At 34.6% G+C, this 24,641-nt stretch overlaps 1 protein-coding gene across 1 annotated transcript; it reads left to right on the top strand.

Moving 5' to 3' along the window:
- The first annotated feature begins 3,499 nt into the window (after window positions 1-3,499).
- On the top strand, window positions 3,500-13,771 carry LOC126717492 (beta-amyrin 11-oxidase-like). The gene is made up of 8 exons (XM_050419240.1): window positions 3,500-3,807; window positions 5,236-5,716; window positions 6,726-6,989; window positions 7,420-7,509; window positions 7,910-7,985; window positions 8,073-8,179; window positions 12,248-12,369; window positions 13,387-13,771. Exons 1-8 carry the CDS (start codon window positions 3,539-3,541, stop codon window positions 13,478-13,480), a joined length of 1,503 nt encoding a protein of 500 aa, XP_050275197.1. The 5' UTR covers window positions 3,500-3,538; the 3' UTR covers window positions 13,481-13,771.
- Window positions 13,772-24,641: the final 10,870 nt, after the last annotated feature.

The following is a 24,641-nucleotide window of genomic DNA, read 5'->3' as shown; positions in this document are numbered from 1 at the left end:
GCGTGTGTGTGGCCCAAGGTTTTCATTTTGATCGAAAGTTCATCAAATCTTCTCAGAGTATGCATATTTGTGTTAATGTGTGTGACAGAGTCTCCAAATTTGTCCAAAGCCATTTTGTTTAACGGTCGTGGAATTTTTGCAAAATTTGTTGAACAGAATGTGGGTGGTCTCTTTGTGTGCATGCGCAACTATCATGTGCATCTATATATATGTCACTGTAAGGTTGTTTTCTGGCTATTAAGGGTTGGTTACATAGATCAGGGTGGGAATGAATTGTTGGACTTAACAGTAATGCATCTCTTCTTGAGCACTTGGTTATTTAAAGGCCAAGAAAGAAATGTGATTGCTGGAAATCTCAGAATTGTACTGTTGAAAAAAATTGGCTGTTGGAACTTGGAAAGCCCAGGAAAGAAATTGGCAGTTGGAAAGAAAGTGACCGTTGGAATCACCAAAATCTGAAAAAAAATTGACAGTTGAAAGAAATAATAAAGTAAGTTAAAAAAAAAATATTTTAATACAAATAGAAGTTTGGGACGTGGAAGTATTGTAAAATAAGATGGTATAAATGATAAAGTGGTTTTTAGAATTGTAAAATAGAATAGCATTAGCATTGGAAAATGCTAATGCTCTTTCATGGCCGTGTCCTTCACTATTCAAAAAAAAAAAAAAAGGCCTGGCCCACGCGTGCAGCCATGTATTGGACACGGGCACGGCAGCCTAACTGCCATGTTCAGCTTTCCAGGACAATGAGCATTTTAAAAATTGAAGTGTTTTTTTGGAAAATACACATTTTTCCAAAAGCTTTATATTTTAGTGGTATTATTTATTCTCATTTATAAGAAAATTATAGTTTATATTCTCTTTTCCATTATTGTAGTTATTGAAAAAAAAAAAAAAAAAAAAACTGCATATTTCCAGATAGTAGACAAAAGAAATGTGAAACACTAGATTGAAAAGTGAAGTTAAGGGAACAAGAGAAAATCTCTGTTGAGATTATTTGTGTCGCGGAGGGACCAGATATGTCAAAATAATTGAAACGAGATCACATTTGTGTCGTGGAGACTATACTTTATCCCAAATCTGTCTTCTTGGAGTACTATTTTTATTATTTTGATGGATTCGAGGAGTATTATTTGGATAGTTTTATGAAATAACTTTATAATATATATTTTTAATTTGTTTTCTAACCCCAAAACTGTCTTAGTGAACTTATACAATATTCTTGAAATGAGGGGCTTACATTGATGAACTCAAAGTGTTATTTAACTATGTATAATGCTGGTCTTTCCCAATGGTATACATGCAACTATACATTTCAAATATATTTCGACCTAGCGTTGTTTTCTTCCAATGGGATTCTCTTCTTCCGAAATGAACCATGTTCCATATAAAGTAACGAGAAAGAAGAGTATGTGAATGCTCCAACGTTATGGAAAATTTTCAGCGTATTCTCCGCTCTAAGGCCACCATTATACGAATTATACACATTCAGGACACCATTCTACAAAATCATGATGCCATCATTTGCCCGTTTGGCTTACATTAATTCGCGTTTGGATGCTCTTGAGAGTCAAGCTCCCCCACTTGCAAATCATTGAGGATTAACCTTTGTCATTTGTGACAAAAAGGGGGACTTGAATTGTTTATCTAGAGAGATTTAAATAAGGGGGAGTAGCTATATGGAAAGTGGATTTCTTTATGCAGGCTATATGATAGGGGTGCGTATGTACTATCTATTTGTTTTGACAGGGTATTGATGTCAAAATTGTGTTTTCTTCTTAATATTCATTTATGCTTACTATGTGATTCAAAGGTTTTTGTAAGCTGTTTTTTTTTTTTTTTTTTTTTTTTTTTTTTTTTTTTTTTTTTTTTTCCTATTTTTGATAACAAATATATCCAATTATGATTAGTTTTTCGGGAGTATAGATAGATTTATGGATTGTACAAGATTGTTATAAAGATACAACAAGATTGTTTAAGGTGATAGACTATGGTCAATGTATAATTATTTTTAGGAATATTTTAATAAGTGCCATTGTACACTCATCAAGGAGGTTTCAAGCGGCTCTCATTTGCATTAGGAACAATTGTTCTAGAGCACTCATTAAGTATTTTTGGTTTAAGTAATGTCTTTATATGTTATATTAACAATTCAATTGAAGACTTTCTAAGATGTTCTCTACCCAAAAAGTAGTATTAAAGTCTATGCTGGTGTGTGGAACAGTGACAAAGTTATCATGGTCCCTTCACAAACAGAGCAAGGATTGGCCTATTTCATTGTTGGAGCAAGAATGAAATGTGTATACAAGCCCATAAAGCCCACACAGATAATCCTTGGGAAAAGACCCAACAAAGGAATATTGTCAATGGAGCTAGATAACAGTGTCGTGCGAGTTTCCCATGGACGTGGAAGTGCAGGCTGGGTATAATGGATGCGTGTGCGAGGTGGACAAGTAGTTCCTATGGATAGTATATGAGAGGCCCATAGATGACATATTAAAAAAGGTGAAAGAAAAAAACCCATAGATAAGGGGGACTTAGTAGGACTTTGTTGAAACTCACAAAGAAGTAGAGACTCACATGTGAGGAGGAGATTGTTGGGTATAATGTATGAGTGAAGTCTTACATCAAATAAGAATGATAGGAGGTGGTGATTAATCTCCTCCTCACATGTGAGGAGGAGATTGTTGGGTATAATGTATGAGTGAAGTCTTACATCAAATAAGAATGATAGGAGGTGGTGATTAATATAACATAATTAGGTTCAAACTCATAAACTTAATAAGCCATTTGAGTAAAATGGTGTCTTAATATGTTATATTAACATCTCAAAAAACCTAGATGGTAAGAGTTTTGAATCAACTGTAAATGTTTATATGTTATACTAGCATCACCTTTGTTGCATATCATGAACTATCATCTTTAACGGTTGTAAAAAAAAAAAACTATCATCATTAACGGTTGTAAAAAAAAGTGATGAAGCTTATTGTGTTATTGGACTTATTGATGGTCCGGATGTGAGCTGGTGGCCTGATATGATGTGATGACTAGATAGTCTAGATTTATGTGATTAATGAACCACGTGGTAAGTGTCGATCGATTACCAGGAAATTTTTCTTGTATAGTACGTAATTTTATATACTAATTTGGATTTTATATATTAATAAGTGGATCTCACCCGTATTTGCCGCTGTATACTAAAAAGTAAAAATGACTTAGTTGACGGAAACAAAGGAACTTACATACATAATACTAACAGATAAATCATCAGCACCATCATTTAAATCAAGAAACCTATAAAATAATGAACATCACCATTATCAACGATATTTTTAAATCATAGATCTGTTTTTGACCATGTGCATGCTTTGATTAACACCAATGTTTCTACTTAATTATTTAATGAATAGATAATTTTTTTTTTAAAATAAGTCAACTATCGACAGGATCGATATAAATAATTCTTGAATTAGACATACAGTAACTATAATTCATCAAATACAAACTATTAAAAAAAAAAGCACCACTATCCATTTGAATGCATCTTGTGACTGACGAAAAGGGAAAATTCAACATGGAGTTGGATTTCTTGTGGATGATTGTTTCAGCTTTATTGGGTTGCTATGTCTTTATATTTTGGTTTCTCAGGAGAGTGAATGAGTGGTATTATGTTGGCATGGTGGGTAAATCGACATTTCGTCTTCCTCCAGGTGATATGGGATGGCCTTTTCTTGGTAACATGTTGCCTCTCTTCAAATCTATAAGATCTGCTGACACCAACTCATTCATTTACAGCCTCATCTCCAGGTCTGTCTCTTTTTTTTTTTTTTTTTTTTTTTTTTTTTCTCTCTCTCTCTCTTCAAAACTTTGTTTGGTTATGTTATTTGTCTTCAAGACCTCGACTGTTTTTACTAAATAATGCTTTCTAAAAATTATATTTGACCAAATAATAATATTTGTAAGTTATTTTAAAAGAATTATTATTATTATAAAAAATTTCCTCTTGAAGAGGTGAGTTCGAACACTGAACTTGTATGTTGAAAATATGAGTTTTATGGTTTCAGTGAATTCGTCAAGTTCCATACTAGAACTTGTTTCTTATAGAGTATAGTTTCTCCTAGAGTAGTTCTCACTAACAAGATACATGTTAGTTGTAAAATAAATAAGATATTCCTTAAAATGCTTGCCTATGCGATTTCAGTCAGTGTAAATTTCCCCCTCCCCCCTCCTCCCTCCCCCCTCGCCCCTCCCCTTTTTTTAATAAACAAACACGCTCACTGAAGAGAAGAGAAAATAGGGTTTTAACAGAAATATATTAAGTGACGATATGCATTGGATGTAATAGGAATTTTTTTTTTCTTAATTAGAAGTCACAAGAATTGAAATTTATTAATACCCAAATTCAATGGAGAGTTTAAATATGAAGTATTAACGTAAGCCTTCATGGAATATAGGCATTATTTATTGGAAATCATTATAGATTTTGAGAATTATTTATGCAACAAGGCAAAGTGGGTTTGGACCAAGAGTGTCCCCCCACCTATTCGTGATAGGAAAAAGACCTGTAGGACATGGAGTGAGGCAAATTTTTTTGGGGGGGGGGGGGGGGGGGGGGTGGGAACAGGTTGGAGGTGAATTTCTTTTGATAATGAGGTGACTTAGACATTAGTGAGATAAAGATGAAAGAGAAAGGGGAGGGACAATCTTGAGAATGATATGAGAGAAAGAAAGCAAATTTTTGGAGATAGTAATAGAATTAGAATGCATACAAAAATTAAAATATAAATAATATGTGTAGAAAATTAATCTAAATTATTTATATATACATAGCGGCTTGGGGTGGGTTGAGGTGGGTGAGCAAAGTCCGTCCTCATCCTGCTACCTATTTTGGGTGGGAAAACTTGTGCAAGATAGGGGGGGACATGATGGGTCAAGTGGGAAGGAAAACTTTTGCCATCCCAAAGTGTTAGTTTTAAAACAATATCTTAGACTTGGTCATCCTAAAACCAAGTACTATTATAGTGAATTCATAAAAAAAAATAATTTATACTTCATTTTAGTAATTTAAAAAAGGAAATTTAAATTAAAAATTGAATTCGAATATTTTTCTTTTATTAATTCAATCCAAATAAAGCAATATTTTGTAACTGGGTGCTAAGTAAATTAAATAAATTTCCTCAATAAATTAAATTTAGTACCATTTAATCAAAGTGACATGTTTAGTTAGAGGTACAGATATGGCAATACTGGTATCTACAAGACCCACATGTTTGGGTGCCCAAGCATCATCGTATGTAAGCCTGAAATTTGCCGACGTGTGTTGACAAATGATGAGCACTTCACACTTGGTTATCCCAAATCCACCAATCTTTTAGGAGGAAGAGTATCCTTACACTCGGTTTCCAGTGAAGAACACAAGCGTCTACGTCGGCTAATTGCATCTCCCATCAATGGCCATGAGGCACTAACAATGTATATCCAACATACACAGGACATTGTCATTGATTCCTTCGATGAATGGGCTAGCATGAAGAAACCATTTGAGTTCTACACAGAGATAAAGAAGGCTACTTTCAAGATAATGACACACATTTTCATGGGCTCTGTTAACGATTCTACTCTCTGGACAACACATAATTTGTATGCTGATTACCGTAAGGGATTAATGTCCATGGCCATTAATATCCCGGGCTTTGCTTTCCATAAAGCATTCAAGGTACACTTTCATTACTTTACGAAACTGTTGGATAGCAGAAATTATAAGCATAAAAACAAGCATTCTTTCTACGCATACCCTTTTATGAATAAATCTTATAAATCAGTAGTGTATTTTTAAGTGTTTTACATTGTAATATGGTGATATTTGTTACAATAACAAACACACAATATCCACAACCTAAATGCTTTAATAAAAAGTTATAATTAGAAGCGGACGTTATAGGTTGAAACTTAAAAAAAAAAAAAAAAAATACTTTAATAAAATTTATTGTAGTCTAAATGCTTTAATAAAATTTATTGAAAGTGAGGGAGAGATTTACTTTTGTTTCTCTTTACAAAACCACCCTTAATATTAATTATCTAACAACAATGTTTAATATCCTATTTATATTTAAAAAAAAAAAAAAAATCCTATTTGTAGACACACATACATTTTAGCAAACGTTGCGATTATTCACCAGGAGTTACACCTATTCACCAAAGGCCAAACTCTTTGTCAAGAGTCACACCTGATGCCACAGCCTTTCACCAAGTGTTAAAATTAATATGAAATAGAGAATATCGTAGAGACGGGGAAAGCAAGAGAGTGAAAGAGAGAACACATAAGAGTTTTGTGGTTGGCCTCGTGGCATACATCCACAAGACAAGAACTCAAATAATTAATTACATTTTTTCATATACTTTTCTATAAAATAAATTACAATAGAATACTTATTTATAATGGGATTTGCAAACAAAAGTTAATAATAATTTGAATTTGAATTGCATGTATTGCCTCAATCACACGATTTTCTCTAAACAATATATTAATCCCGTAATTTTCCCTTGAATTTGATGTCTTGATTTGGTCTTTAATGACGTACTTTCCAACATAAAGGGTCACAACTCAACCTTTAGGAATATATAGTTAATTTTTTGTTATGTGGATATAGTCATTTGGGTTCAGCCAGGCCCAATATCTTTAACCCCAAACAAATTAAAGATTAGTAATGGCTTTAATGCATCAGGCACGGAAGAAGATGGTGAAAGTACTTCAATCTATATTGGACAAAAAGAGAGAGATGACTGAAAGTAAACAACACCAGGGAACGAAAGATATGATGGATTTGCTTTCGGAAGCTGAAGACGAGGATGGTCGAAAATTGGAGGATGAGGATACTGTAGATTTGATACTTCTTTTCTTGTCAGCAGGTTTTGATAGCTCCGCAGTTTCTATATTATGGGCAATAATACACCTAACAGAAAATCCCGAGGCACTCAGAAAAGCCAAGGTAAGTGTACAATTTAATTAAAGTGGATGCATTTCACTTAGAAAAAAGCTATGATCATAAATTTTTTCACAACTGGTTTGTCACTATTGTGATATGACAGAGTGTGATTGAAGAAGAAAAAAAATGATAAGCTCACGTGTAAGTGATAGGTAACTGCTTACAGTCTACCATATCAGAATCATGGCAAAGAAGATATAAAATAGTTTGTGGTTTTATAACCACACTTTAGCTTAAACCTCAAAAGTAAGTAGAATTATTTATAGTTGGTAGGTATAAATATGTTAGCTACACTTTCTAGTATTAGCTTAGACTTGCAGAGTTTTCACCAAATATTTATATTGTACAAGAAATTACAACTCCTGGATTGAGATCCCCATCCATGTGTGGATATGCTCATTGATATTTACTATGAAATAATCCATATTTTCAGGAAGAGCAAGAAGAGATCATAAAGAGAAGACCATCTAACCAGAAAGGGTTGAACCTTAAGGAAATTAAACAGATGGAATATCTTGCTAAGGTATGGAGTTCCTCAGTTTTCCATTCTTTTGTCATTGCTCTTTTCCAGCTCTAACTATTACGCTGGCTAAGGCATTTTCATTAAAATAATATCTTAATAATGGTCTAATCCCAAAAAAAAAAAAAAAAAAAAAAAAAAAAAAGGAACAAGAATTGTACTCACCATAAATAAATGGTAGCTAGAAATAGTCATCTATATGTAAACTATTTCATATCAAATGCTGCTGATACAAAAAAAAGTACAAATCAAAATCTCTAATATCAAAGACTCCATGAAACATAAGAAGGGACTCCAAAGTCCGAATGTACCAATATCTAACTAACCGCTTATGCGGAAAACTTTGATTCAGTGCTCAATGTGTATGTAAGAAGCCACATACCCCTGATCTTTTATGATATAGGTAATTGATGAGATGATGCGCATGACAAATATCTTTTCACTATTCCGAGAGGCGAAGGCCGATGTTAGCATCAATGGTAATTAGTCATACCCAATATTTCTAGACTATTTGTTGTTCCCTTGTTTATATTGTGTCTCATAGCAATTAACTTCTCTTTTTCCAGACTACATTATACCTAAAGGTTGGAAAGTTTTGGTTTGGTATGGAGCTGTTCATATGGATCCTGAAATTTATGATAACCCACAAAACTTTAATCCATCGAGATGGGATGTAAGTGCTTTTTATTTTGATTTTTTTTTTCTTGATTATTTCTTATACTTCTTAAATAAAAGATCAACCCTATTTTACTCGTACCCAATTTTGACCCCAGCTCAAATCTGTTCACCAAGCCTCTATTATAAAATTTACTATTTCTTTATAGTTTAAAATTTTGGGACAAAATGTAATTTATCATGATATCAAAGTAAGTGGTTTTCAATTCAAACTCTTTGTCTCTGCTTTCATCTGTCATTCTCTTGTCAATCCAAGTTTGTAAATTACCAATTTTCCAAAAAATTTAATCAGTTAAAAATAGTAAATTTAATCTTTTAACCATATAATTTTAACCCAAGTAAATGTCAAACCTTTATCAGGAATATCAATGACCTTTCCCTATTTGTTGAATCCATCCCTTGAAATGACGAATTCTTGAATGATAGTAATCTATTATATGTGATGTCGTGAAAACCTAAAAAACATACACACGACACTCTCTTTAATGAAATATAAACTAAATTGTAAATTTCTGGTAGTGAACCTTGAATCTATGAGGTGTTCTTTAAATTCACAAGGTCATAGCCAAACCGAAACAACCTTTGATACGAAATTGACTTCCTTGGAAGTAATAGACAAAAATCTAAATTTTATTAATATAAAAACTAAATTGCCTTAGAGGTCACAATATGTTAAAAAAAAAAAAAAAAAAAAAAAAACCTTAGGGTGACTAGGAAAACACCCAGAACACAAAATACTGATTTTTGCCAAAAACGACAAAATTGAGTTAAATAGAAAATCATAAACTATAGACTTTGATAAGAAGACATTTTCCTTTAACTAGCCAAATTTCATGCAATTCTAACATTATTACTACTCCAAGAAGACTAGTGCTATCTATTCTATTCTAGATCAATATGCGCACTTTGTTAAAAAAATCTTCAACACATTTCTAAATATTTTTACGAGGAATATCAATCAACCTGTCCTATTTGCAGACTCCATTCCTTGAAAAAAAAAAAGAATTTTTGAATGATAGTTATCTTTTATATGCAACACGATTCAAGAGACTTACATTCACAAGGCACACAAAGGTAACTGTAAACAAGTAACTCATCCCAAGTCCCAAACCCCCTTTAGAACTATTTGGGTTTCCATAAACAAATGTGACAACTGACAACCGCCTCTTATCCAGAGCATAGGCATGGATTGCCCACTGATAGAATCAGCAAAACTGGTGATTCTTCCATGCAACATAAAACATCCCCCTTAGACCAAGCTCTTGAAACCTGTCAAAGCACCAATTATTCATAACTCAAACTACCTTAGTACTCTCCTGTTTCGTCTCCATCAAGAAAATAACTCAAATACAAGTTGGTTAATTTTAGAGCTATGTTGAACCCTCATGGTTCTGCCCAAAATACTCAAGGCTCCCTCGGAGGTTATTGAGGGACAAGTAGGGGCAACGCCAAGCGTAATTCAGGTTGTTCATAGGACCACCTTGATTTGTGTTAGTTCTGTTTAGGCCCCTTTAACTAGATTGTTTAACCTAATATATTAGCCAGGTGATTACTTAGGTTAATTATTTAGATCTAAGTTAAACAATAACAAATCATATCATGCACAACAGCGAAAAAGTAAATAACATGATGATATGATGACCTAGGAAAACCGATAAAACGAACCATTTCAAGGTAAAAACCTAGGGAGGATTTGACCTAGCAATCTTCAAGCTAAAGCAAATCCACTATAAGAGAATCGACATTTTTACAATTAGATTTAACCCTAAATCTATTGCTACCTAAAACAGTAATTTATTGACACGACCACATGCAAGCTCCAAATCCACGGACTCTTTTTCTTCTTAGATTTATTGTAACACAAACACCCATGATTGTGACTTTGAGATCCCACTTAAATGTTTCAGATCACCTTCAGTTGTTGATCTTTGTAGCAGCAATTAGGTTCTACCACCGCTTGATTGTAGATCTTGCTCAGTAAATACTTGTGTAGTTAGAAGGTACAAAACCTATCAGATCTCACAAAGAGTAACACACAAGTCTTCTAAAAGTCTCCAAAACGTAGCTAGGGTTTCCCTTTTATATATGGACAAGTTAGAATGAACAAGTTAGAATGAAACCCTAAACATTTTTGTAGGCTTGGGCCTGGTTTAAAAATTCTGCAAAATCTGATTTCTGTGATTCTCGATCGATCGAGCTTGGTAGATTTTGACTCCTCTTTTTTTGCGGCCAGCTCGAACTTGAAGCTTGAAACATACACCTTTGAGCATTGTCTCACACATAGACTAAACATGTTTTGTTCTCGGTTTGCCAACACATACAAAATATAATTCTAAACATTTAATCCTAAATCTTTAGAACCTAACAACTTGAAAAAAAAAATTATAAACCTTGAAAGAAAATAAGAATTTTAAATTAAAACGGGTTTTGACCATTGTAGGAAAAACTTTTTTTTTTTACCACCCTAAAAGAACCTTGAACATCCTAAATTAAAATTTGAGCTCATCAAAAATAAAATTTGACCTCTCCAAAATTTTGGTCCATTGCAAATTGAACAAAAAAATTGCGAGAAATGCTATGTGCACAATATTTCCACCAAATTTTCATAATAAATCCTAAGTAGTAAGTTGTTATTGACTGTTACTTGTGGAAAAATAAGGGTATGTTTGGTAACTGTTTTTTCTTCTTATTTTCTGTTTTCAAAAATAATTTTCTATTTTTGAGACTAAAAAACTTGTTTGGCAACTCAAAATGGACAAAAAAAAAAAAAACTGTTTTCAAAACTCAATTTGTGAAAGAAACTGAAAACATACAAAAGGTTGTGTTTTCAATTTCTAATTTTCAAAAGTCAATGAAAATACATATTTAATTTAATGAATCTGTCTTATTTAATGAGTTAGCATTAGAGTACAAATCCTAATAACAACATATTTTAGTATTTTCTATTTTTTTCTTCAAAAAACTATTTTTTTTTTTTAATTTCGATTAACCAAACATGTTTTTTATTTAAAAAATACAAGAAATTTTTTTTTTTTTTTATATTTCCAAAAACAAGTTTTTGAAAATAGAAAACAAAAACTGTTATCAAACATAACCTAAGTAATTTTGGTGATATGTAAATTAAAATAAATAACAAATTGTCACCTAAAATTTGTTGTAAAAATATTGTGGACATAGAATTTTTCAAAAATTTCCCAAATCAAATGTTTAATTGTGACGTTTTAAATTTTTTTCAAAATGTATATTTTAAAATCGCTATTAAAAAAATATAAAAAATGTATATTTTCAAATAGCTTGTTGGTTAGTGCTTGCTTTAATCTTTAGTTGAATTTGTTGGATTTATTTGATACATTTGTACATACGCTAAACCAAAGCCTCAATATTTTATTGAACATGATTAATGTAGCAGTTTAATGCTAACTTGAATAATATACTTTCAGATTCTAGGTTATGAGAAAATGTCTCATCTTTTTATCCTAATGATCAAGTTGAAATAATAATAGCGTATTTACAAAGAAGTTATTGTCAACCTCTTGGGCATCATTTCCCTAAAAGAGAAATTAGTAGAGCATTGTATCAATTTAATCCTGATTAGTTTTAAAAAAATAAAAAATTGGTTGGAACAGATCATAAAAAAGGATGATGTGTGTGTTTTTTATTGTTACTTATATAGGCAAGATGTTGGTAGTTGAATAAAAGATCAATAGGTTAATAATTATTTAGTTTTATACATTGAAAAGATATAGATACTAGCATTAGTAATCAAGAAGATATCATACAATAATTTAAAAAAAAAAAAAAAATCTTGCAGAAGGAAATTTTAAAACTTTATGTATTTGCGTGTTTTTTTTTTTTTTTTTTTTTTTTTTTTTTTGTGATGACTATATATTCAAGTTTTACTTTTTATTAAATTTTGTTTAATTTAAATTTCTTAATGACCACCATGACAAAAATTCCTAGAGCCCCCGCTGACAAGCTCAACAAACCTATTAATGACAGCACACCTTGCACCCAGAATTACCTATACGTATTGAAATAATTGAAATATTATTTTTCTTGTAAACAGAATTTAAAAGCCAAAGGAAATGCTTTCATCCCCTTTGGTGCGGGCAGCAGATCTTGTCCTGGAAGTGACCTGGCTAAACTTGTGATAAGCATTTTCTTACATCATTTTCTCCTTAACTATAAGTAAGTTTTCTCAAATCTTTACTTCGTGGGCAACAATTTTTTCTTTCCTTTATCTATCGAATAAAAGATCACCATGCACAGTATATATGCCCTATCAGAATTTCGTAGAAAATCAATTGATTAGGCAAGTTAACTCAAGCTTGACATTACAGTTTTCCTACTCAATACTCATTAATAATAAATGAGTTCCCATAATCCTTTACAAATGGGAAACTTTTTTTTTTTTTTTTTTTTTTTTTTTTTTTTTTTTTTAAATTTTATTCATAAGAGAATGAAACACACCACGCACAAGTACAATATATATGCCCCATTATAATTTGGACAAAGTTTGGCTCTAACCACCAATAGAAAAATGACATTAGTGATTGTTATGACTCACTTAACTCGACCAATAAAGTGAGTCATGTTTATTGCACATGCCATTTTCCTATTTGTAGTTGAAGTCCAAATCTTTAGACATATTTGGAGCCAAACATATTCCTTAGAATTCCAAGAAAGTATGTTGACAAACCAATAAGTTCACACACACACACACACACACACACATGGTAAGGTTAGGGAAGGTGGGGTTTGAAACACATATTAGACACCACAAAGGATATCACTACCAGTATCCTATCACTTGAACATCAACAATTGCTTCATTTCATTTTATTTTATTTTATTTTATTTATCAGACAATTGCTTCATTTTAAGTTAATGTTATTGTGCACCATCTTTGGGCAATAGTAGTACATTATTTTATACTAATGAATATCTAAAATTTTTTCCCTCTACCGAGGTGATTTTATAATGAAAAATGTTAAAATCACAAATTATTTTACAAACAATTGATATGATGAATTAATATTGGTAAATAAAAAAGTAATGTTAGTATAGTGGACCTAGATGAGAACCAATAAGAATTTGTCACATCAATAATTTGTAAAAGTATTATAAAATAGTTTGTAATTGTAAAGTTACTATTTTATAAATGCACAAATTATTTAAAAAAATAATTTACAATTATGAGTGCAGATTGGAGCGAGTTAATCCAAAATCCCCATTATGTTACATACAAGGACCAATGCCTAAAGACCTATGCCTCGCCCAAGTCATAAGGATCCAATAAACCCAATACATGAAGAGGAAAGTGATTCTTTACCACATTTAGCTAAATTTAGCTGGAATATTCACTCAATGCAGGGTAAAGATTCGCCTTGCTTCATGCCTACCAGGAAAATATATTCGTTCTGTGTGAATATGCATGTCTTGATATTTTAAATTCGCTATACCGTATTTGTAAGATTTGCTGAAGTTTCTTGTTTAATGATTGCGTGACTTTGAAGGAAATATCTTTATGGTTGGATTATAAATTGTTTTAAATAATAAATATATGTTATATATATTGGGTTGGATTCAAGTTATACATGGGATAAATCTAAGTACTGTTACACCATCTAGTAATTTTTTAATGAATTAATGTTTTATAAATTTCACTATTGAATTATATGTGTGGGGGCCCTTTTTGTTTTGGAGTGGGAAACTCCTGTACTCCCATTCCAATTTTTTTACGTGTGTCCCATATCGAAGAAGACTCCTTCCTCCCTCTGCTTTATAAGCGTGAGCTGAAGAGAAAGGTGTACCACTAGTTATTACAAGAGTTTCCCACTCCAAAACAAAAATGGCCCCCACAATATGTTTTATATGTTTTTAACATACATGTAAACTTTCATGCTAATTAGATGTCAATTACCATTCAATCCATAAAGTCATGTTCTATATGTGCTTTCCATAAATCACACAACAGTGTTACAAATACAACAATTTTTTAAACATTTTTTACAAGTTGTTAAGGTGAGATTATGGTCAATGCAAGATTATTTTTAGGAATATGATCATGAGTGTCCTTGTGTACTCGTTAAGGAGGCTTAAAGAGACTCTTACCTACATTAGAAATGAATGCTTTATTGCAGTTCATTAACTAGACAATTATTATCACTAGTTGTAGACCTACGCATTACGTGGGAATAGGTAATTATTTTGTAATTGTAATATAATGTATACTTTTTCCCTAAAATTTGTTGATGGTAATTTTATCTCTCCCAAAATTAATCAACATCTAAAATTATTTATCATCTTTCTATATCTACCAATATATCACTCTATTATTTTAGGTGTTTTTGATTGATATTATTTCTTTTTGAGGTGGTTCATATTATTCAAAATTTTATTATAATGTTCTATGTTTTCCTAATATTTTTTCCTATACAGCTAAAATTTTTAAGTTTCAAATAAATTATTCAAATTCTTCATTCTCTTAAAGGGAATTATCATGAAATTCAAAACACATAACTACTCAAATAATTTATAGACACATTCAAATGCATAGCCAAGATTATGTTTTAATACAAATTTAAATCTCAATTCCAAAATAATTAAGTATTAATTCAAAGTAAAATCAAACCAAAGTTATAAGAGATAGAGGTACTACTTGTGATGGGGAACTAAAAAATACTACCAAAATTTAAATACCCAAAATAGAGTTATGAAAAACACAATGATTTGTCCCCCTAAAGTATAGTTGCAAGAAAAAATGAGAGAGAGAGAGAGAGAGAGAGAGAGAGAGAGAGAGAGAGAGAGAGAGAGAGAGAGAGAGAGAGAGAGAGAGAGAGAGAGAGAATATCAAAATTATAAAAAATAATACTAGAAGAAAAAGAGTAAAAATAAAAGATATGGTAATAAACACCAAATTATCCAAGCCATAATATGTAATAGAATAAAATTATATTCTTATATATTATCTTTATAATATAGTAAGAAAACATTTAACAATTAAAAAAAAAGTGTTAGGCTCTTTGCTTGTATAGTTCTGTTGGAAAACACGTGAACACAAATTTGTCTAGATATAGCTTGTTAGATTTTAAAAATTTAGAATAATTAGCAAACCGTGAGTACAAACTTATCTAAATATAGATCTTAGATTCTATAAGTATGATTAGACAATATTCAAGGTGCTGCAAGTCAGAATACAAGAAAAAGGAAGCTGCAGGTTCAGAAATTCAAAACATGCCAGGTTTAGCCAGTCACGAGAATAGGTTCGACTGATCAAAAGATGGGTTTTGCTGAATTTAATTAAAGCCTAATAGCCCATCAAACCTATGAAGTGATTAGGGTTTTAGATCTATTTCGTATAGTATTTAAAGGAAACCCTAAGACACGTTTTATAAAGACTTTGGAGGTGCTCTTTTGAGATCTAATAGGTATTGTGCATTTTCCTTTCAAAGTCACTATCGGAAATTATTTTCATACCATTAGATCCGGTAGATCTAAAGTTGCTGTTGTAAGATCAATAATTACTGATGATCTAAACCTTTGAGTGGGATCTCAAAGTCACAAACGGGGAGTTTGTGTTCAGTTAATCCAAGATAGAAGAGTTTGTGAAGTCGGAGTTGCACATGATCGTGTTAGTAAGTTCTACTTGAGGTAGCTTTATATTTAGGGTTTAAATCTATTGTAATCTTCCATTCTATCATAATGGATTTGTTTACCTTGAGGATAGCTAGGTTAAATCCTCCCCAGGTTTTTACCTTGAAATGGTTGGTTTCATTGGTCTTCTTAGGTCTTTATATTATTGTTTTCTTTACTTTTCCGCACCAAGTAATATGTTTGCATGTGTTTAACCTAGACCCCATAATTAATCTAAGTAAATACTTGGCTAATTCATTAGGTTAAATTAATATGTTTTTAAGGGGTCTAAACAAACAAACATAGCTCATAGATTTTAAAGGATTGATTAGATAATGCTCAAGAAGCTAGTATTCGGTGTACAAGAACAGAAAAAGAGTTGATTCAAGGATATCAATATTTAACAGTTTCAACCAGTCGAAACTAAACTTCAACTAATCAAAAGTCACATACCAAAATCAGATTTTCAGCCCATCAACCCATCAGATGTTTAGGGTTTCAGACTTATTTACTAAGTACTTAAAGGAAACTCTAAGACATGTTTTTTTGGGGATTTTAAAGCAGCTCAATTTGAGATCTAAAGGTTTGTGAATACTACTCTTTCAAAGTCACTGCTAGTGATCACTCACACACTAATTGAACCGGTGGATTCAAGTTGCTATCTTCTAGCTATCAGGTGTGCTAGATTTAAACCCTTGAAGAAATAGTATTTAACCAGTTTTAAGACCAAGTTGTTAATTAGATTAATTATGCAAGCATTAGGCTAAATAATTAATTAAGCATATCATGCACAACGGAAAAGTAAATAACAAAAGATATTAGTAAATTTAATCACAAAAATATACTTTTATACTTCATTCAAGCAATTTAAAAAAGTCAATTTAAATTAAAAAATTGAATCCAATTTTTTTTGTCTTATTACTTTGATCCGACTAAATCAATAACCTGTAACTAGGTATTTAAAAATAAGTAAAGTAATATGTTTTTTTCCCATAAAAAAATATCATATTTTAACAAATTGAACAGAAAAAAAATACCCCCTACAAAACATCTATTTCCTAAATAAAATTTACTACCATTTGTTCCAAAGAATTTTAAAGTGACATGTTTCCCATGGAGATACAGATATGGCAAGACTGGTATCTAGAATGATGAAGCCAAAAATGGTTGTTAATAGAAGACCTCATCTAGGCTCTGGACGAGGTGATGTACCCCGTAAAGATGAGAGAGAAAGGCAAAGTAATGGCGTTAGCCAATGGTTCTTCGATGACTGAATTAGTAGAATTCTTAGTATCTTTAAGAGAACTAGAATGTAATTCTGTGTGTCTAAATGTGTATACCTTTCTTATGATGTTTGATGGCTTGTTTATAGCTTCTGTATAGCTTTTTGGTAGGGGTGAGTAGAATGATACTGGAGCCGACCCAACCGAGCGGCGCCGACCTAATCGTACCGCCTTTAGCACTGACTGACTGGGCTGAGGCCGGCGATTGGATGGAGAATCCTGCTCCGACGCTGGTGTAGTGCTACCGTCGGAACTGCAACTCCAAACTGAGTTGGTTACCAATATGGCGATATTAGTTTGTTTCATTATGTTTCTTTCACTGAATCAATAGAGTTTTCACTTTTCACGTTTTGTGTTTTGGTTTTGTTGACAAAAACGATCCGTTTCATTTAGTTATTTTAAAAAAATACATATATCAAAACGGCATCGTTCTTGAGCTAGGGTTGCTGAAATCTGTCTAGTATAAATAGCATTTTTCTACTCTCAGCTACTCAACTCTCTCAGACCAGACGCTCTCAGTATCTCTCGCTCTCACCTGAGTCCGTCGACCATGACCAACAACTGATCGTGAGTCATTGAGTCGCCTTTTGCAGATCGACAGGCTCACCATTCACGAGTCATAACTAGGCCAGCTACTGCCTAGTCGCCTATTGCCGTCGGCTGGTAACTCACTCACTCTCTCTCTCTCTCTCTCTCTCTCTCTCTCTCTCTGTGTTAGTGACACAACAAAGTTTGAACATATGAAACTTAGTTCTTTAATAATGGCTGGTTTTCTCTTTATTTCACTCTCAAAGCTAGAATATTTTTGGTGTTGTATTAGTAATGGCTGAGATGGAGTTGAGATAAAAATATAATTGAGTTATGAAGTTTGTCTAGTCATTCCATACATTTAGTAGCAGCCTTTAAGTAGAGAAGAAACCCACCAAAACTAACACTTTAATTGTTAATCAAATCAATTATAATTTTAAGTCTGCTAACGTTTTTTTTTTCTGCATTTTGATTGTTAGGGAGGGGAGACTGAGATTGAGAGAGTTCTCTCACTCTTCAATCATTTATTTATTTATTTTTTATAAGTTAAAAAAAAATTATGAAGTACAAACAAATTGGAATTGGGATTTATAAAAGGTGTTTGGCTCTTTATCTTTACTTCTTTGACTAGTCTTGTAGATTGGTTCAAGTGCTAGCTAAAGTATAAAAAGAACAAGCACAAAAAACTGACCAAACCGATTAACCGACCGCAAAAAACCACACCACTAAAGGTACACTTTCATTACTATATGAAACTGTCGGATAGTAGAAATTATAAACATAAAAACAAGTATTCTTTCTACAAATACACAACCTAAACACTTTTATAAAATTTATTAAAAGTGAGGGAGTGATTTAATTTTGTTTCACTCTACAACACTGATGATGTTGAGATCGTCAGTCAATTAGGTTCATCCAAATAGGTCAGCACAGGCTCTATCTCTATACCTACGAGGTTAAGAATAGAATCCTCCCTGAGTGGTCACCTGTGTGAGGCCGGCCATGGAGACTCCGATGGTAAAGTTAGTGAATGAAATTGGCAAAGAGGGCTTATGAGAACTAGAATGAATAATGTAAGTATCTGTATTTCAGTATGTATATCTATGTACCTTGTTTAGTTTTGAAAGGTGTATATATATATATATACACCTTTTTCTTCTAGCCATTGTACCCTATTTATGATGGCTTTAGTGCCTCTTTAATAACGCCTTTGGGCTCATTAATGTGGGCTTTGATGGGTTTCCCAACGGTCTTCTGGCTGATTTGTATCTATCCAAGATATTGAATGCTCCTTTATGGCTTCCTTTCCTTCGTCCATGCTGGGTCTTGGTGGACGAAGGTACCTAATTGGTTCGTCTAGACAATGGTATTTATTAGGCCTGTAAGCTGCCCTCCCTGATTCTGTGGTCGTCCTTACGTGTAATGACGATCACAAGAAGGTGGAAGGTTTCTTGTTTAGACGTGACCCTTGGGATTCTGTTCCAGCCACATTTAATGCATAGTGGTGGTGCCGTACGTGTCGTGGCCACGTGGCACATTCTGACTGGTGGAATTCAATGCTCCACTTATGTGTCCTTTGGGTTTCTTGTCGATTTTTAGTTTTTCATACTCAGCTTTTTAAAATTACTAGTTTTTCCTTTTTTTTGTTTTGTTGTTGTTTTTTTTTTTTTTTTTTTTTTTTTTTTTTTTTTTTTTTGTTGTTTTGGGACTTGGAGTTTTATCCCCTTTTTTTTTCCTTCCTTTGGGTTCCATGGTTGATAGCTCTGAGGTTAGTAGACTCTATCCTTTTGTTTCATTTTTCTTTGCACGCTTAGGGGCTTCTCTAGGTTCTTCTCGTTCCTTCGGCCCTTTAATTGAAAGTTTTGTGTTTGGGGGTAGTGGCTTAGGTTTAGTGTTGGCCGATCTGCTTCCCTTGCTTCGTCAGTCAGTGAATTGGTTCGAGGAACTAGTGGATGAACAAAGGGTTATGTCCAAAGTAAGATCTAATGAGTTAAAAAATAGGGTTGTTGTCTAGCGACGACCTTGTTGAGGCGGAGGTTGATACCACCGTCTCTAGTCAGAGGGAGGTCAGGGTGTTTCATGCCCTTAATGAAGAGTGTGCATTGGACGTTGACACTCTTTTTAGGTTTAAGGATAGATTTCAGTTTCTTGAGGAAGTTAGGATTCGTCTTCCTCATGAGGGGGAGAGAGCTTGCCACTTCTCGCCTGGGGAAGTGTGCCTTTATGAGGCAGCTTTTCAGTGTGGCCTCAGGTTTCCTGTCCACCCTTTCATCATGGGGCTTCTAAACCACTTCAACATCTCTCTTAGGTAACTTATGCTGAACTCATGGAGAATAGTAATAAGCTATAAGGAAACATGGATGATCGTCACTGAGGGTGATATGATTAGGGTGGACTAGTTTGTTCACTTGTATCGTTTGAAGGAGTTAAAAGAGTACAGGTACTGCGAACTTGTGCCCTGGGTCAGGAAGGTTAGGATCATTACTGATCTATCGTTGTCCTTCTAATACTAGAAATTAAGGTTCTTTTTTGTGTCTGGGGATGGATGGGAGACCCTTTTTGACAATTTTTGGAGTGATGTCCCTAGGTTGCTTCGTCGTTGGAGAGCCCTGAGTCTAGGTGCATTGTCTTTCTGCCAGTCCTTTCTTCTTCCTTTTTTCTTGATTTGTTACTAACCTCTTAGTTTTCTCGTCTATGCAGTTAAGAAGCGTCCAAAGCTCAAGAGCAAGTACAAGGAGCGTGTCAAAGCTACTACAAAATACGCTAAAATGATTGACGACTTCGATGACCTGGTCGACCCTAGGACTTTAGCTCGTCATTGCCTTGGTCCAGAGCCTTCTTTCTTTGTTCTACAGGCTATTGAGATCGAAGAAAAGAGTAAGTGTTTGGTTCTCCCAAAGAAAATTACTTTTTTTTTAATTATTTTTTTTAACGACAAGTGTTTCTCTTTTGCAAAGATGATGACGAAGTTCAACCAAGAGATGTATTATGCCAAGATGAGGGCCAGGAAAAACGAGCCTCTTTCGAAACTTGGGAAGAAGGTAGTACTAGTGGTTGAGAAGGGAACTCTTGTCACCCCTGTCGCTTCCGTCCTTAAGGCCATGAGGGTCACATCTCCTGCTACATCGGTGGAAGAAATCACCCTCGTGTAAAGAGGCAGCGTGTGGCTGACAAGGAAAAGGAAAATGCTGACTTGCGTTCGTCGAGTGTTTGGGATGACACTGGCCTAGCTCTGATGAGGGCGCAGGATGCTTTCACTGTTGAGGAGCTTAAGGTGTTCTCAGGCATCCCTTCCAATGAGATTGTGGGTCGTTGCATCTACAAGCTCGTCCAAGTGATATACTTGTATTACTCATTTTTCCTTTTTTGATTTTGTGCATGGATCTGAAGGTTTGGTGTTTTACATGATCTTCTTTTTAGGTTTTGGGAGAGATGATCCACTTCACGTCGAAGTACTTGAGCCATGAGGCGAAGGCAGTGTCAGTGGGGTCCAAAGTGGAGGCTCTGGAGGTGGAGAATGCTAAATTGTGGAAGGAGCTTATTTCTGCCATGGATGAAGCTAATACTACTAAGGAGAAGGCTAAGGCTATGGCTGACGACCTAAGGACTGAGAAGCAGTTAACTGTGGAGAAGGACGAGCAACTCCAGGCTATGAACTAGAGGGTTAAGACCATTGCTACTAAGTTCATTGAAGCCTTTCAACAGACTAAGGAGTACAGCACTGTTCTCTTTAGTTGGTATTACAAGGGTTTCGAGCTCCTTCGGCAGTATCTCGTAAAGCATCCTACTGGCATGGACTTGGGGAGTTTGGACCTTGAGGAGGTGGACAAAGAGATGGAAACGGACGAGGCTTCTCAGTCCGCAGTTGTTGCTCCTGAGGGGAGTGCTCTAGAGAACACTCTTACTGGTGGTGATGAGGCTACTGCTTAAGCAAGAATTTGTCTAGTATACTTTTTTTTTTTTTTTTGGGGTACACAATGTGTTTTTTGGGCTCTACTTTCAAGACAATGCCCTTTGCCCTGTGGTTTTTGGGCTTTAATTACTACTTTTTAGACAATGTTCTTTACCTAGTGTTTTTGGGTTTTAATTGCTGATCATAGAAAAAATATATTTATGCTATGGTTTATTTTCATACCTTCAGTGGTTTTTTCTTCCATTCTTTTTATGGTCATCATGTAGACACTCCTGGTGATTTGTGTAAGACTTGCGTTTTTGCGAGAATCCTTATCTGCTTTCGCTTTTGGCTCATGACTTGCATCCGTCAGTGATTTACATCTGTCTACAAGAATCTTATCACTTAGCCCTTTTTTTTAGGTGATTTACATCCAGTGAAGGAATCTTATCACTTAGGTTTCGTCAGTGATTTACATCCGTCTAAGGGAATCTTATCACTTAGCCATTTTTAGGTGATTTACATCCAGTGAAGGAATCTTATCACTTAGGCTTCGTTAGTGATTTACATCCGTCTAAGGGAATCTTATCACTTAGCCATTTTTAGGTGATTTACATCCAGTGAAGGAATCTGATCACTTAGGCTTCTTTAGTAATTTACATCCATCTAAGCGAATCTTATCACTTAGCCATTTTTTGGGTGATTTATGTCCAGTTAAGGAATCTTATCACTTGAGCTTCTTTTAGTGTTCTATACTTGTATATAATCCATTGGAATATTGGCTGAATAGTACTTTTATTGCTTTATTTCAAATGAAAATATTATTCTTGTGAATACAATGGTACTTTACATCTATTGATGATATTTCTTCAAATGCTCAATGTTCCATGGCCGGGGTACCTTCTTCCTGTCCATCGTCTCCAGGTGATAGCTGCCTAGTCTTGAGTAATGGATGCCCTTGTAGGGCCCTTCCCAGGTTGGTCCAAACTTCCCTTAGGTTGGATCCTTAGTTTCTGGCGTGACTCTGCATAGAACGAGATCTCTTATGTTAAGTCTTCTGAGCTTCACCCTCTTGTTGTAGTAATTGGCCATCTTCTGCTAATATCTCATCATCTTTTGGGACGCTCCATCTCTTACTTCAACCAGGCAATCCAGGAAGACTCTCAATTGATCGTTGTTACTTTCTACATTAAAGGCCTCTCTTCCGATACTGGTGACTCTTACTTCGACTAGAATTACTACCTCAGTCCCATAGGTAAGCCTGAAGGGTGTCTCTCCTGTCGAAGTTCTTGCTGTAGTTTTGTATGCACACAAGACGTTAGGCAATTCCTTCGGCCATGCGCCCTTCACCTCCTTTAGCCGAACTTTGATGATCTTTAGTAGAGTTCGGTTCGTCACTTTCGTCTGTCCATTGTCTTGTGGATGTCCTGGAGATGAGAATTGGTTCTTGATCCCCAATCCTAAGAAAAAGTTCCTGAAATCTTGGTTGTCGAACTGTTGTCCGTTGTATCCCAAACCTACAAATTATGTTTTTCAACACGAAGTTCTGGATCTTTGCCTCTGTGATAGTTGATAGTGCTTCTACTTCAACCCATTTCATAAAGTAGTCAATTGTGACCAGTAGGAACTTTACCTGTCTCTTACCTTGGGGTAGTGGGCCCACAATGTCAATTCCCCACTGGGCGAATGGCCATAGGGAGGTTATAGGCGTTAACTTCTCTGTTGGGATGCCTTGACCATTCCCAAACCTTTGACACTTGTCACATCGTTCAACGAACTCCTTTGCGTCTCTCTGCATAGTAGGTCAGAAAAAACCTGTTCTAATGATTTTACTTACCAAGGATCTTCGGCCTGCGTGCTCTCTGCATACCCCTTCGTGAATCTCTTTCAGGATGTACCTAGCTTCACTTTCTTCGACACACTTTAGGTAAGGCAAAGAGAACCCCCTTTTATACAGGGCGTCATTTAGGATGGTGAGCATGGTTGCTCTTTTCCTAACTCTCCTAGTATCCTTGATGTCTGGAGGAAGTCATCCGTCTCAGAGGAAAGATAGGATTGGTGTCATCTAGCTGTTTTCGCTTTCAATTACAAAGGTGTGGAACTCTTCAATGCTGGGACGCTTCTGGACTTCCATCTTCAAGTCTGTGATTGTCGATCTTGCTTCTGATGATGCCTGCTTCACTATTTCGTCTGCCTCTATGTTCTGGCTCCTAGGGACCTGTACAAATTCTACCCGATCAAATTCATGGGCCAGATGCCTCGTTAGCCTCAGGTATTTCTGCATCCTCTCCTCCTTTGCCTCATATTCTTCCTTTATCTCTCCCATGACCAACTTAGAATCACTCTAGAGGAGCAATTTTCTAGTGCCCAATGCCTTTCCAACCCTTAGTCCCGTCAATATTGCCTCGTATTCCACCTCAAAGTTAATGGCGGGGAAATGAAGTTGAACTCCATATCTGAGCGTATCTCCTTTTGGGGTAATGATGATGGCCCCTACTCTGCCTCTTTTTCGGGCTAACGACCTGTCAGTCTGGATCGTCCATCTCCCCGCCTCGTCCTGTTCTCCTTCTTCGTCAAGGGTCGTGAACTCGGCGATAAAGTCAGCTAACACTTGTGCCTTGATCAATGTTTTAGGGTGGTACTCAATGTCGAACTGGCTAAGCTCGATTGCCCATTGGACCATTCTTCTTGCAACTTTGGGCTTGTTCATTGACTTCCTTATGGGCTGATCTGTCATTACCAGAATAGGATTCGCTTGGAAGTAGGGACGCAGCTTGCGAGAGACTACAATCAGTGTGAATGCAATCTTCTCGATCCGTGGGTATTCGGCCTCAACTCTTTGAAATGCTTGACTGACATAGTAGATCGGGAATTGTGTTCCATTCTCTTCTCAAATCAAGGCCGCACTCACGGCTGTAGCTGATACTGCTAAATACAAATATAAGTTTTCCCTTTCTTTTGGATTACATAGGTAGTGTTTCAGCTCCTAGAAGACCTTCTCGCACTCCTCCGTCTAAGTGAAAGCTTGTTTTAGAGTTTTGAAGAAGGGTAAGCATTTGTCCGTCGCTTTAGAAATGAATCTGTTGAGTGTTGCAATCTGGTGTGTTGTCGCAGGCAACCAA

The sequence above is a fragment of the Quercus robur genome, chromosome 3 (genome assembly GCF_932294415.1).
Source record: "Quercus robur chromosome 3, dhQueRobu3.1, whole genome shotgun sequence".
In the NCBI taxonomy this organism is placed as follows: Eukaryota; Viridiplantae; Streptophyta; class Magnoliopsida; order Fagales; family Fagaceae; genus Quercus; species Quercus robur.
The sequence above is the reverse complement of the archived record's forward strand: the minus strand, read 5'-3'. Positions and strand labels throughout refer to the sequence as shown.